Below are 12,372 nucleotides of genomic sequence, written 5' to 3' on the forward strand. Positions count from 1 at the left end.
ATATTCTCTACAAGTATTACGTAACGTCATATATAGTGTCTTCCACAAAATGCTTGAGTTAAGCCTCCTGTTTCCATTTTTCAACTGCAACTATTATTTAAGGGATACAGGCAAAGGAGAAAGGATCTGTTTCAGAAGATATCTGAAGGCAAGAGTCGATAAGATGAAAGGATAACTGAATACTGTTCCAGACAACAAGAGCAACTACAGAAAAGGAGCCTTTCACACTCATGTTAGCAAACTGTCTGAAAAACCAGAAAGGTCTGTGATAGATAAGCACAGATAGAAGGATGGTATGTAGAAAGCAGCAAGGTCTGAGATGTAAGCAAGTCTCAAGACAGGTTTAAAAGAGACGGGCACATCACTCGCTCTTTGGTCACTCAGCAATTTAGGATTGCATTTTGCACATGACCAGTTGAGGCATTTTTAGAGCACCGGGTGCAAATATACGCAAGGTTTTCCATGTTTGCTAATAAATTCTCTTTTCAGTTAATTTTTTCCACACCCAAATCAATTAACATACTGTTCTCATTTGTACATTAATTGCAGTTCTCAATGAACTAACAACTTGAACACTATCTGCTCCCTTTCCTCAGGATGGTAAACTGGTTACACTGGAGGTCCTAACCAAGAGCACTGTCCTCTGGCTAATTTTTGGGGAAAGGAACTAATATAAATTCAGCAAGAACAGAACTACAGAAAGATCATTTATTCCATAAAAGTTTACTAAAATTTGCAATATATATTATTCCACTCTCAAATTAGCTAACATATTAAACAGGCTTATTTCTCAATAGATCCGAAGAGTCAAATGGATTCTTGACTCATTGCAGAGAATTTTCATTAACATCAATGAAGTTTGCATATGGGTTAAAGGCACTATGTGGCAGCTTTAAATTAGGGTCTGATCAAATGCCAATTAAAGTTAACAGAAAGTCTTCCAGCTCCCATTGAAGTTGGTGGACCAGGGTTTTAATGCCTAACATTTGAATCCTGAAAATGCTATCAATGCTGTCTGAGGATGACTTTGGCAAGTAAGTCAGATATAACCAATGGTGGCTAAAAACAGGCTTAATGTGGGCAAGAGTTCTGAAAGCTTCATACAGCACTATTAAAGCATCTTAATCTGTAGTGCTCCTACTTAGAATAAATTTCAATGACTGTCCTAAGAGAAGAAGACTGTAGTTGTAGCCATGTCAGTCCCAGGATATTAGAGAGACAAGCTGGGTGAGGTAATATCTTTTATTGGACCAATTTCTGTTGGTGAGAGAGAGACAAGCTTCAGGTCTGAAGAAGAGCTCTCTGTAGCTCAAAAGCTTGTCTCTCTCACCAACAGAAGTTGGTTCAATAAAAGATATTATCTCAACCACGTTGTCTCTCTAAGAGAAGACTGCCATTCATGACATATTGCATGGTAGTTGTGATCTGGGCAACATTCCAATAAGGACTAATATGAGGCCATCAACTTTCACTTGTAACAGTGGCTAAATTTGACCCCAGTTTTCAAGAGATGATAAACTAACACACTATTCCACCTTGTCCTGACACATGAAAATACTAGAAGTACTGCAAAAGTTGTATACCTTTTACTTGTAATATACTATTAGGTCTGTACATTATCCAAGTTTACTAAGATATCTAGAGCAGCCATTTGGCAAATGGACATCATCCCATGGTGGACAGATGTTATTTAAAAATAAATAAATAAATAAATTTTACCAACTACCTTGTATTATTGCTACACTCTAAACAATCACATGATCTTCATTAAAATATTGATTAAAAGTTGTTGTAATGTTTTCCCATTATTCAAGGAGACTATAAGTTTTGAATATATAAATTAATCACATATCAAGTGAGCTCCGCACAGTTGGAGTTTCAAATAATTTCCTTTCATCAAAATGCTGATTGACATTCCCTGCCCAAGGTGCTTATGATTACAGCTCTGTATTGCTAATGAGTGCAGATGCAAAGAATGTGTGGAACACAAAAAATGTCTGATTTTGAATAAGACACGCCCTGTTATAGCAAACTTTAAACTGTGAGCACAATCCCTCCTACTTCCTGGTAGGATTCTATTAATCTTTGTTCTGAAACTTACACAGCGTGACTGATGTTGTTATTAAGCTGGCTGTTCTCATCCTCAAGTTCTGGACTGAAGGACTCGCATCTTTTCCAACCATCTTCTGTTTTAATCCATCTCCATCCTGGAGATCTCCAGTCTTGGCCCAAAAATGGCATGGTTTCCCTATAAGCAATAAGTAGTTTATTCACGACAGGTATGATATTTAATTTAAATATTCCTGAAAATGTTTCAGAACCTCCCTCATATTTCCTAATTCATTACTTCACCTTCCCTCATTTTAAACGGAGCAATCAAGTTTCAGAAAAATTAGGTTTCTACAGTTAATGGTGTCTGGCAAAGAAAAAGCTGTTCCCTTTTCTCCTTCGTGATACATAAAAGGATGACCTGAAATTTTATAAAATAAACTTTTTACTGCATTAGAAATTCAGGAGTCATGTACCTTTCTCTCCCCTAGAATTCTGAAAGAGATGGAGAACTATTTAAGTTAGACAAAGATACTGAAAGCTGATTAAATTGAGAAAGGAAGTGATTTTTATTCGGATAATTTAAGAGCTGTTTTGTTAACATGTATTTAACGCAAACAAGTCAAAAAGATGAAAGAAAAACCTGTTAAAGATTCAAAAGCTCCTTTCATTAAGGAGTTAGTGAATTTCCAATCCACAATTCTTGATTTTCCAAGTTCTCTCTCCAGAAAACAGGCAAGATTAAACATGGCATTCGTGATATTTCTAAGGCACAAATGCAGCACATATGTTTGAAAATTGTGGGGGACTTTTAAAACTCAGTTATCTAATAAATCAGCAAAAGGGCACACACACACCTCTCACACATGAGGCTGATAATGGGTTATATTCATTTTATATTTTTGAAATTCTACAATCTGTTGTAGAGATCTGGTAAAAAATTGAAAAATAATGTTGAGATATGTTAAAAATTTCCCCATTTCATAGGATTTCCAATGGAATAATTTATTTTTTCCAAAACTTTTAAACAAAATACTTTTGGGGAAAAAAATGAATTTTCTAAATATTGGACTTGTTTCTCTTTCTTTGACAGAGTGTCAAATTTACTCTGTTTCGTTTTTCCTTTTGCCACTAACTCCTCCAACTTTGGAAAAGGTTTGAAAATTTACAAAATGTCAAAAGGAAAAAAGTCTAGATTTCATTTTATTGTTTGGAGTAACAAGGAAAACAAAAAGAAAAGTGAGAAATGGAAAAGACAAAGTCCAAAACTCTTAAAAAAATTTTTTAAAAAAATCTGATTTTCAAAACCTGAAAACCAAACAAAAAATTTCAATTTGAAGCGAAAAATTTCCATTTTGATGTTTCCTGATTTTTGCAGGGGAACATACACCTCAAATTTGTTTGATAAAACCCCCTTCATTTTTCTAATGGGCAAATGTTTGGTTGAAAATATTAAACAGTTCTAGTGAGGGAGGTGTTACCCATATTTTCCTCCATGAGTTTTAAATAGTGTGCTGAACAACTACATAGTATAGGTTGTGCCAATGGCATAAGCTGCAGTTATATTTTCCTGGACTCCTTAATGGCAATATTCTGTAGGGTTTTTGTTTTTTGTTTTCTTTTTAGGAGAGAGAGAGAGAAAGTCAATTATGGCTGCCAATTTTGGTTGGAGGTTCCTGAAGGTTTCATCACATGACATAACCTTTAATTAAAAGATTAATCTTTAATTTTTGGAGACTCCAGAACAATTCTGGAGGGCTGGCAACCCTAAAATCAATAGCATTAAATAGTAGCATGGGAAGCCTTAATCAGGACGCGTCTCATGTTCAAACCATCTCGTACTAACATCAATGTTCCTACTTTTAGTTCTGCCTTTAATTTCTCCTGTTTCTTCACTTCTTTTAGGTGAATTTCCATTTTAAATCTGTCCGCATGAGTGCACGTCTCTCCAAGGCAGAGTTTTTCAATAATTTCTTTAAACTGCATACATTGTGCTGCACTGAAGGCAATGTTGTTCCTATAAAAGGCTGTTTTACCTTTCTTATCGAATATCTGGCATTCAGGTGTTTGTGACAGTCACCATCTGAGCTATGCTATTAGAGTGTAAAAGAAAAAAAATAGATCCTGCTACATTAAGTCAATGTGTTAAGTGCTGCAGAAAGAACTGGAACATAGACAAAGTAATCACCAGTTAATGTTTGATTTTGGACATCTCCTTCCAGGTTGTCAGTATCTTTCTGGTAATGAATTCAGAGCATCCTACATCATTAGAGACTGGATGGAATGCATGTGAATAGTCCCACTAAAGTTATTAAGAACATGAATGGGAACATTAAGGCAGCGAAGAAATTCAATACAGAGAGGAGCAACAGAGGGTCCTATGGCACCTTTGAGACTAACAGAAGTATTGGGAGCATAAGCTTTCGTGGGTAAGAACCTCACTTCTTCAGATACAAGGCTTGCATCTGAAGAAGTGAGGTTCTTACCCACGAAAGCTTATGCTCCCAATACTTCTGTTAGTCTCAAAGGTGCCACAGGACCCTCTGTTGCTTTTTACAGATTCAACTAACACGGCTACCCCTCTGATACAATACAGAGAGGTTCAGGTATTGCTTTGTGATCTTGTGTAGGGCTTGATTATAGTTACTACTAGCATCAAATTGTTTTAAAAAAGAAGAAATCGAACTTTCTTTTAATGTCTTGAACCTAGAATACTTATTTACTTCACTGGTAGCAGAAGTACTGATATTAAAGATTCTAAAGATGACAAAGAGCTACATTGGCTTCTGGGATTACCATAGTTTTCTCCACAAATAAACGTAAAGCCCATATCAAGCAATGGGCTTCCTCATATCCATAAAGGTAAGCAGGTGTGCAAGTATGGGTAAGACTGGAACCTAAAACTGTGTCATTCAAATTTTACATCAAACAGGAAAGATATAAAGTGGAAAAACTGATTATCAGTGAAACCCTAGTAAAACAGTGAATAAATTCAATTCTTTTAAAAAAAAGTTAAATTTGTTTTTTTAAGCTCTTGAACTTTGAGAACTTCCAGCAGTCAAACTGAGTCAGTACAATTATGCATAAACGCTCCTATAAAAGTCGTGTCTGTTTCAAAACAACATGCCTTAGTATACATGGTCAATAAACTCTTGATTACTTTATAGCCTTAAAGATGACCTGCAAACCAATGGGACTGAAATGAAAGTCTTCATTAGGAAATATAAATTCAGAAAATGTTTTCTCTACCCCTACAAAACTGATAACTGGATTAAAGGTTTTAAAAATACTAATGGAAGTGGCAGCCACATGCACACGTCAACAGACAATACTTGTGCTGCTCCTACATAAACTTTAGAAACTTGTATCTAGAATCTGGATCACGTAGGGCTTTCTTTCTTGCCCTAAACATGGGAGTCATAAAAGTATAAGTAAGCACATTTATACTTCAGGGGTGGAAAAACAAAAACAAAAAATCACTAGGAAACCACCAATTTAATTAGCAATAAAACCCTTGTTGAGAAAGCCATAGTGAGAGACAGCCACAGAAAGTCAATATCTCCATGTGAGATTAGCACATGATGACCTGAATTTTCTATTAGAAAAAGAGAACAAAAATACTTCCATCTTGTGCAATATTAGAACTATCTGTCTAGTTCTGGCTAAAAATTCTGCAACATGCTTCTCACCCATCTTTAGTTGAGATACATAGACCATGGAGACTACAACCTGCTATGCAGTGATCTGCTTTTGTGGGACATGGCTTCTCTCCTTGAGCATTTCAGGCTCAAAACTCTTACAGACATTTCAGAAAACAAGAGAACCTGCATTTAAGGAAATCAGAGCCAATGGGGCTCTACATTAAAAAGTGGTACAGTTGCAGAATTGGGGCTTAGCTTTGATCCTCATCATCTCCTGGAAAATTACTAACATAGCCCTCAACTGAACAAAGTTTGGCCATTCCTGAACTCACCAGTTTAAAGAGCTGCCAGCCCACATGAACTTTATGCGATTTTACATACCTCTTACATAGAGTGAGATTTTTATTATCTCATTACCTCATGCAGAGAAAACTCCTTTGCACTACCACAGCAAGAATAGAGTTCTCTAGACTTCTGAATTATGTTTTTGTTTTCCTCACATCTCTTTCACTAAAAAAAACTTATCCTCCAACTTCACATAACAGATAACTTACAATAAACTTGGTTATTTGATTTGCAGCTATTGGCACTACAAAACAGATATTGTTTAGCTTCTTGGTTTCCAACCACTGGAAGCACAAATGAGAGTTAATTTATTGGGTTTTTTTTGGGGTCTCCCACCCTTTCCTCAAAAGAAATGGAAAATCTTGACAGGCTAAACAATTTGAAGGCATTTCTGAGATTGTTCTGCTTTTGGTGGGGTGGATAAAGCATCAAACATGACAGCACGTGAAGTCCCATTCAGAACAGAAAATCCCTCATCAGACAAAGTTAGGAAAATGTGATCCTACGCTACTCCATCCTCCCCGTTCAGCACTCTGGACTCTGCACCATGAGGACTTCCCTGCTGAAAAGCCATCTCCACATTTTCCTTCACCAGCCCTGCTCACTCCCCGGCTCCTTCTCAGCAACCAAGGAATATGGCATCCTCCCTTGAATCCTCCCATCCCAAGTCTCCCATACCTCCTCATCACAGACAGCTGCCTTGCTCAAACCCAGAAACCCATCTGCCACTCTCTACCCTGGACCACTAGGCCTATGCCTCTAATTCACCACTTCCCCATCTACTCCATTTCCCTAATCTGCAGACTCCTAAATGTACCCTGTTTCTAACTCCAGCAACTCCTGCCCCCAACAACCTGGGGTAAAAATCTGTTCCCCCAACTGCCTTCACGCCTCACATTGCCCAACCATACAGCCCACTGCTATCCTATTCCTTGCTCCTCTAGACATCCCCAGCCTAGTGCAGCCCCAGCCCCTTGGTCCCAGGAACCCCCTCCCCATGTTCAGCTCCACCCGAACAACACATTGCCCGCTCCTGTCACAGTCCAGCCCTCCCGATCCTTGCCCCGCCCCCAAACCCCTGTCCCAGCCCTCTCGATCCCTGTCCCTCCTGTCATACCCCCCAAATCCCTGTCCCAGCCCCTACCCCCTCCTGCCCCAACCCCTGCTCCCTTCCCTCTATCCCTGTCCTCTCCTCTTCCAGCCGCGCCCCCCTGCCTCCTCTTGCCCCAGCTCCCCAACCCCTGCCCCAGCCCCCTCCTGCTCCGGTTCCAACCCGCCCAGGCCCCCACCCCATTCAGCGCCAGCCCCGCCCTCAGCAGCCCCACCCCGCAAACCCCAGCCTGGCTCCCGCTGCCCCTCTCGGCTCCTCCAGCTGCCCTGGCCCTGCGGCGGGCCCGCGGAAGCGCAGCGCTCACCTGACGGAACCCAGACGGCTACAGGGCTGTTGACGGAACTAACATTGAGACTGAAATCCCCACCCTCCCGCTCCCGCTGATTGGCCGCTTACCGCGGCGCTTGTTGCTACCCAGCAGCATGATTTTCGATTGGTTACGGCCTTTGTGTCGTCACGGACTTTCTAAGCCGCCCGCGTCACGTGACTGAGGAGAGCCAGAAGCACATGTCAATGTTTTGGTTGGCGGGGGAGAGGCCCGGCCCCGCTGTGGGCGGGCTGGGCGGGGCAGGGGGCGTGTCCCAGGGTCTGAGGCTGTTGGAACCTGGTCACCGCTCGCGCACAGCTGGAAGAGTCTGTTCTCCAGGGGCCCATTGTGATGTCACCAGATCTGCCCCCTGCCCTAGAGTCGCGAGCTGGAGCTCGGCCCCGCTCCTGGGTGACTTGGGTGAGGCAGCGGCTCCCATTGAGCCCCCTAGGAGAGTGGCTGGGGCGGTAACAGACCAGCCTGGGTGCAAGAGCCTTTCTGCTCGGGCTCGTTTCTGCCCCGCACGTGACTTGGTGCCTGAGCGGCATGTGACCTGCGTGGCTCTTGGCTCCTGCGGGGGCAGCTGGGCGCGCAGAGGAGTGGTTGGGTTTGGACTATCCACGTTGCTGTGTACTTATGGTAGAGAAGGTCTGGGCAAAGCAATATGCTTGGAGCAAGAGGTGGTGAGGGCTTAGTTCCTGGGGTGGTAAGTTCCACGGTCTCAAACCTGCCCTAAAAGGTGTGTCTGCACTGCAATCAAAAACCCACCGCTGGCCCATGGCAGCTGACTAGACCTCCAGGCACTAGGCACCATTTCAGATTGGGGGAGGAGAGCAACTTTAACTGGGATTCCAAAGGCTGCTTGGGCACCTGAAAATTTTCTTGTTTTTTACAGATAGCAACTTAGATACAGTGCGCCTGTTAGATAATAATTTCTAATTCTTATATAAAGAAAGAAAATTAAATAAATATTAGACCGACTCCGCTCTAATACTAACATGTTTTGACATCTTGTGTCAGTTCACTTAAGTGACCTTGGTTAGGTTTAAAAAATTAATATATTCTTACTTACAATTTAAACAATTGTAGAAAAAACCTAGATTACTTTCTATCACTTTTTTGCAGTTCATCAAGCTTGGAGTAGATCATTTAACTTTTGGAGACATCCTATTAGGGCAAGGCCCTGTGAGGTTTATATTGCACTTGCCTGGGCTCTAGGGGTGTTACCCCACTACAAATAATAGACTAGAAAATGACTTTAAAAAGGAGTGAAACTGACACTTTCAAGTAACTTTCATAGTATTGCCAACCCCAAATGTTCAAAAATTAAGAATCAGGCTCACCAAAAACCACGAAGTTGGCTTTAAAATAATGAGATTATGTAAAATTAATAGATTTGGTGTTCTTTTTATTTACATTCTGCTTTTTGAGCATTTAAGGTGCACTGGGGTCACATTTTGAAGCTTTCTCCACAGCCGCAAGGGCTAGAAACTTCATTTTTCTTTAAGAATGAAGGCTGAAATCATCACATATCACTTGACTCCAGCAGCTGGGGCTTTAAGGAAAACAATAATTATGAGACTCCTGACAAAATCATGAGAGTTGGCAACACTGCTTTCTTTTTAAAGGCTAGTTACTTTCTAGAAAGGTCTTAAACACAACACTACAGTGATTGAGTTGCAGTTTTTACAGGAGAATATTTTAAATCAAACACCAAGAAAATTCAACGTTTTAAAGTTGCGGAAAAAATTGAGACGTCTGAGGTATATCAGGGCCACTGCAGGCAGGAAAGGAAAATAAACAGGCACAAGAGCTCTGGGCAGCTCTTCCTCTTAAAAGAAAGTTGGAGGGTCAAATCTTCTAGTCCTTAATCAAGTAAAACTTCTATTGCCATCGGTGCCTCCACTCATAGATATAAACATCACAGTGACCATGTGATAACATGTGTAGTCAATAACTATACACTTCATACTTAAATATCAGAGCCATCTTATCCAGAGTTACGCATCTTGTATGCATTGGCTCAGGAACTACATTTTCTGGCGTATTCTGAACAGTGCTGAGCACACAGATTGTGCCCAGTGAGTAACACAAATCATGACAGTAATGGTCGACTTTATAGACTCTGAGGGTGCAATTTCTGTTCTTTGGCCTGGATACAGCTGAAACCCTAAGAATTTGATGTATAATCACATCTGATACTCATGACACTTTCTCGTTCCTTCCTTTTCTCAAACTCAGAACAAAAAAAGACAAAACAAAATGGTTTTCAGTCAAAATCTAAAATTGCACAGCAGGCATTGCTGTACAACTCAGCCTGGGGCAGAATCTGCCACTCATTGGCAGTTAAGTGCTCTCCTCTCATCTGACTCTCATTCTCTTTCTTTCTTCATCCTTCCTGATCTCTGTGCTGCTTTTGATACTGTCAACTATGACATCGTTCCGAATCATCTGGGACCATGTGCTGGAGTCTTAGAGAACTGGCCTTCTAGGTTTTGCTCCTATCCATCAGAGGCCTCTTTTTTGCAGCATGCAGCAGAGAGAAAGGCTGGTCCAGAGGATAGGGAGCTAGCCCTGAGGGACCTGCTTTCCCCTCCCCCCCATGGACTTCCTATATGACCTCAGGTCAGTGCCTTAGGGACTTTTGAAAATCCCACTAGATGCCTAAATACCTTTGAAAATCTGGCTGTTAGTCTCTCTGTGCCTCAGTGCCCCACATGTACAGTGGGGATAACAGCACTGCTACCTCACTAAGGTGCTGAGATGTGAGGCGCTCAGGTACTATGGTGATGGGGCCACAGAAGTATCTGAGCGGAGTGGGAACTTCTCTATACCACTGCTATCCCTTCCCTGGGTTTTGGCCCCTTCTTTTCACCTACGCCCCTCACATCGTCCTCTTTTCTGAATGTAACGTTGGCTCAGAAAGCTTGGCTGTATTTCTTCTGAGTCCCCTGTGTCCCCTCTTCAACTCCCCTCCCCCCTCCACCCCCAGAGGGATTCCTGTTTTACAGGTTCATCTAAGGACTTCCAGATCCTTAATTTAATTATAGTATCAGCCTTTTCTTATTTTAATCACCCTGCCTCTGTTTGTAAACAAAACACTGACTCCCCGCTCCAGGGACACAAGCTGGGAGAAGCGTCTCTCTGTAGAACTCACATTCCACACTAATACTGAGCAGTTAAGAGCTCTGCCTGGGAGCACACTTCCAGTATGAAACAGCCCTCCTCTGCCGTACCTGCATGGCACCCTTGCTGGCGCTTGGACTGTGGGTAGGGTTACCAGCTAGGGTGACCAGACGTCCCGATTTTATCGGGACTGTCCCGATATTTGCTTCTTTGTCCCGCGTCCCGACCAATGTTTGGTCGGGACACTGGCCAAAGAAGAAATTTTCCCTTCCGCTCTGGCGCTCGGGCCCCCCTCACCCCAGCTCTGCCCCTCCTTCCCCCATTGGCTCCCTCCCCAAATCCCCGCCCTGGCCCCGCCTCTTCCCCAGCATTCCTCCTCCCTCCCATGCTTGCAGCATGGCGGCGCAAGCCTGGAGGGAGGGGGTGGCGGTGGTGCCTGGATCCTGGAGCTGGTGAATCAGCTCCAGCACCCGGGCACCAGGCGGGCAAAGGGGGGCTGGCAAGGGAGGGAGACAGGGGGGCTCAGCTGTGAGCCCCCCGCCGCGCCAGAGGGCTTCTGCCCGGGCTGCTGCACCCAGGGCTGGGAGCACAGCCTGGAGGCTGCTCCAGCCCTGCAGCCTGTGGGGCAGCGCGGTGGGTCCGGTCGGGGGCAGCGCGGAGCGGGCAGGGGCCAGGTGGGCGGCGCGGGGGCCTGGGCCGAATCCCTGCTGCTGCCGGGGAGCCCCGCGCCTCTCCCTCCCGCTCGCGGCTGCGGCTCCTTCCCGGCGGGACGCGCCCCCCGGCCTGCGGCACGCGTCCAGCTGCTCCTTCCCGCCGGGAGGGAGACTAGGCGCGGGGGACGTGCGCCGCATGTGCCCGGGGCAGCGGGAGGCATGTCCCGCCGGGAAGGAGCCACAGCCGCGAGCGGAAGGGAGAGGCGCGGGGCTCCCTGGCAGCAGCGAGGATTCGGCCCCTGCCGACTCCCCCGGCTCCTGCCCGCTCCGCGCTGCCCCCGCCCAGACCCATTGCACCCCGCATATGCCCGTGGCGGGCCACGGGGCGGGAGGCTCCGCGGGGAGGGCAGCGCGCGGGGCCTGCTAATGCCCCAGGCCCTTAAAACTTTTTTTTTTTGCTCCGCCCCCCCCTTTTTTGGCTCCGCCCCGTCCCGATATTTTATGCTGGTAATCTGGTCACCCTATTACCAGCTGGCCAGTATTTGACTGGCCTGGCTGTTTTTTTATGGAGTTGCCAGAAAAATAATTTAAGCTGCCTTTTCTTTTCCCATGTGTCTAAAGATTTGCATTATCATTACAATACACTGAGTTTTAGCTAATGTAAAAAGTTTAGGTATGCAACTAAAGATGCTGCAGTGCTCCCACTTCTGTAGTTTAAGACAGTGATAGATCAAAACTGTTAAAAACACAGCAGCTGTTTGCCCACCAACACGCAAGCGCACTGAGTGTGCCTGTGAGAGGATTTGAGTCATGGGAGAGTGAGGATATGTGCGACGTTCACCTGGATCACCTGGATCGATTGGTCTTCAGCTGTCATTAAGACTGTGCCTATCACAACACATCCGCCGTTCTTCTCACGTTCTTGCCTTTCTTCTCCATGTTCGTCCGAAATGTTTAGCAATGTCATCTTCCCATCTTCCAGTATAGTAGGCCCCAATCCTGCCTGCCACTAGCTCCCAAAGGAAGTATCCCTGAATTTTCATGAAGCCCCATTAAAATACAGAACTGTAGCCATAGGTGAAAGTAAGCCGTTCTGGTCCGGTCCGGTCCGGCATACCGGCAAGAGCCAGTACACCGTGC

General features: G+C 44.1%; 1 protein-coding gene across 4 annotated transcripts in view; it reads right to left on the reverse strand.

The window, feature by feature from the left end:
- The window catches only part of FBXO25 (F-box protein 25), a 76,751-nt gene extending 69,225 nt beyond the window's left edge, over positions 1–7,526 (reverse strand). The window contains exons 1-2 of one of the 4 annotated variants that reach the window (XM_054023635.1): positions 7,451–7,526; positions 2,102–2,248 (exon numbers count right to left, since the gene is read on the reverse strand). In XM_054023635.1, the coding sequence (XP_053879610.1) occupies positions 2,102–2,241 (140 nt within the window). In that variant the 5' untranslated portion in view covers positions 2,242–2,248; positions 7,451–7,526. Of the gene's footprint in view, positions 1–2,101; positions 2,249–6,107; positions 6,952–7,450 lie in introns of those variants that run through there. The other 3 variants (XM_054023637.1, XM_054023634.1, XM_054023636.1) reach the window with 3 other exon arrangements.
- Positions 7,527–12,372: the final 4,846 nt, after the last annotated feature.

This window comes from Malaclemys terrapin, chromosome 3 (assembly GCF_027887155.1).
Source record: "Malaclemys terrapin pileata isolate rMalTer1 chromosome 3, rMalTer1.hap1, whole genome shotgun sequence".
Taxonomy (NCBI): Eukaryota; Metazoa; Chordata; order Testudines; family Emydidae; genus Malaclemys; species Malaclemys terrapin.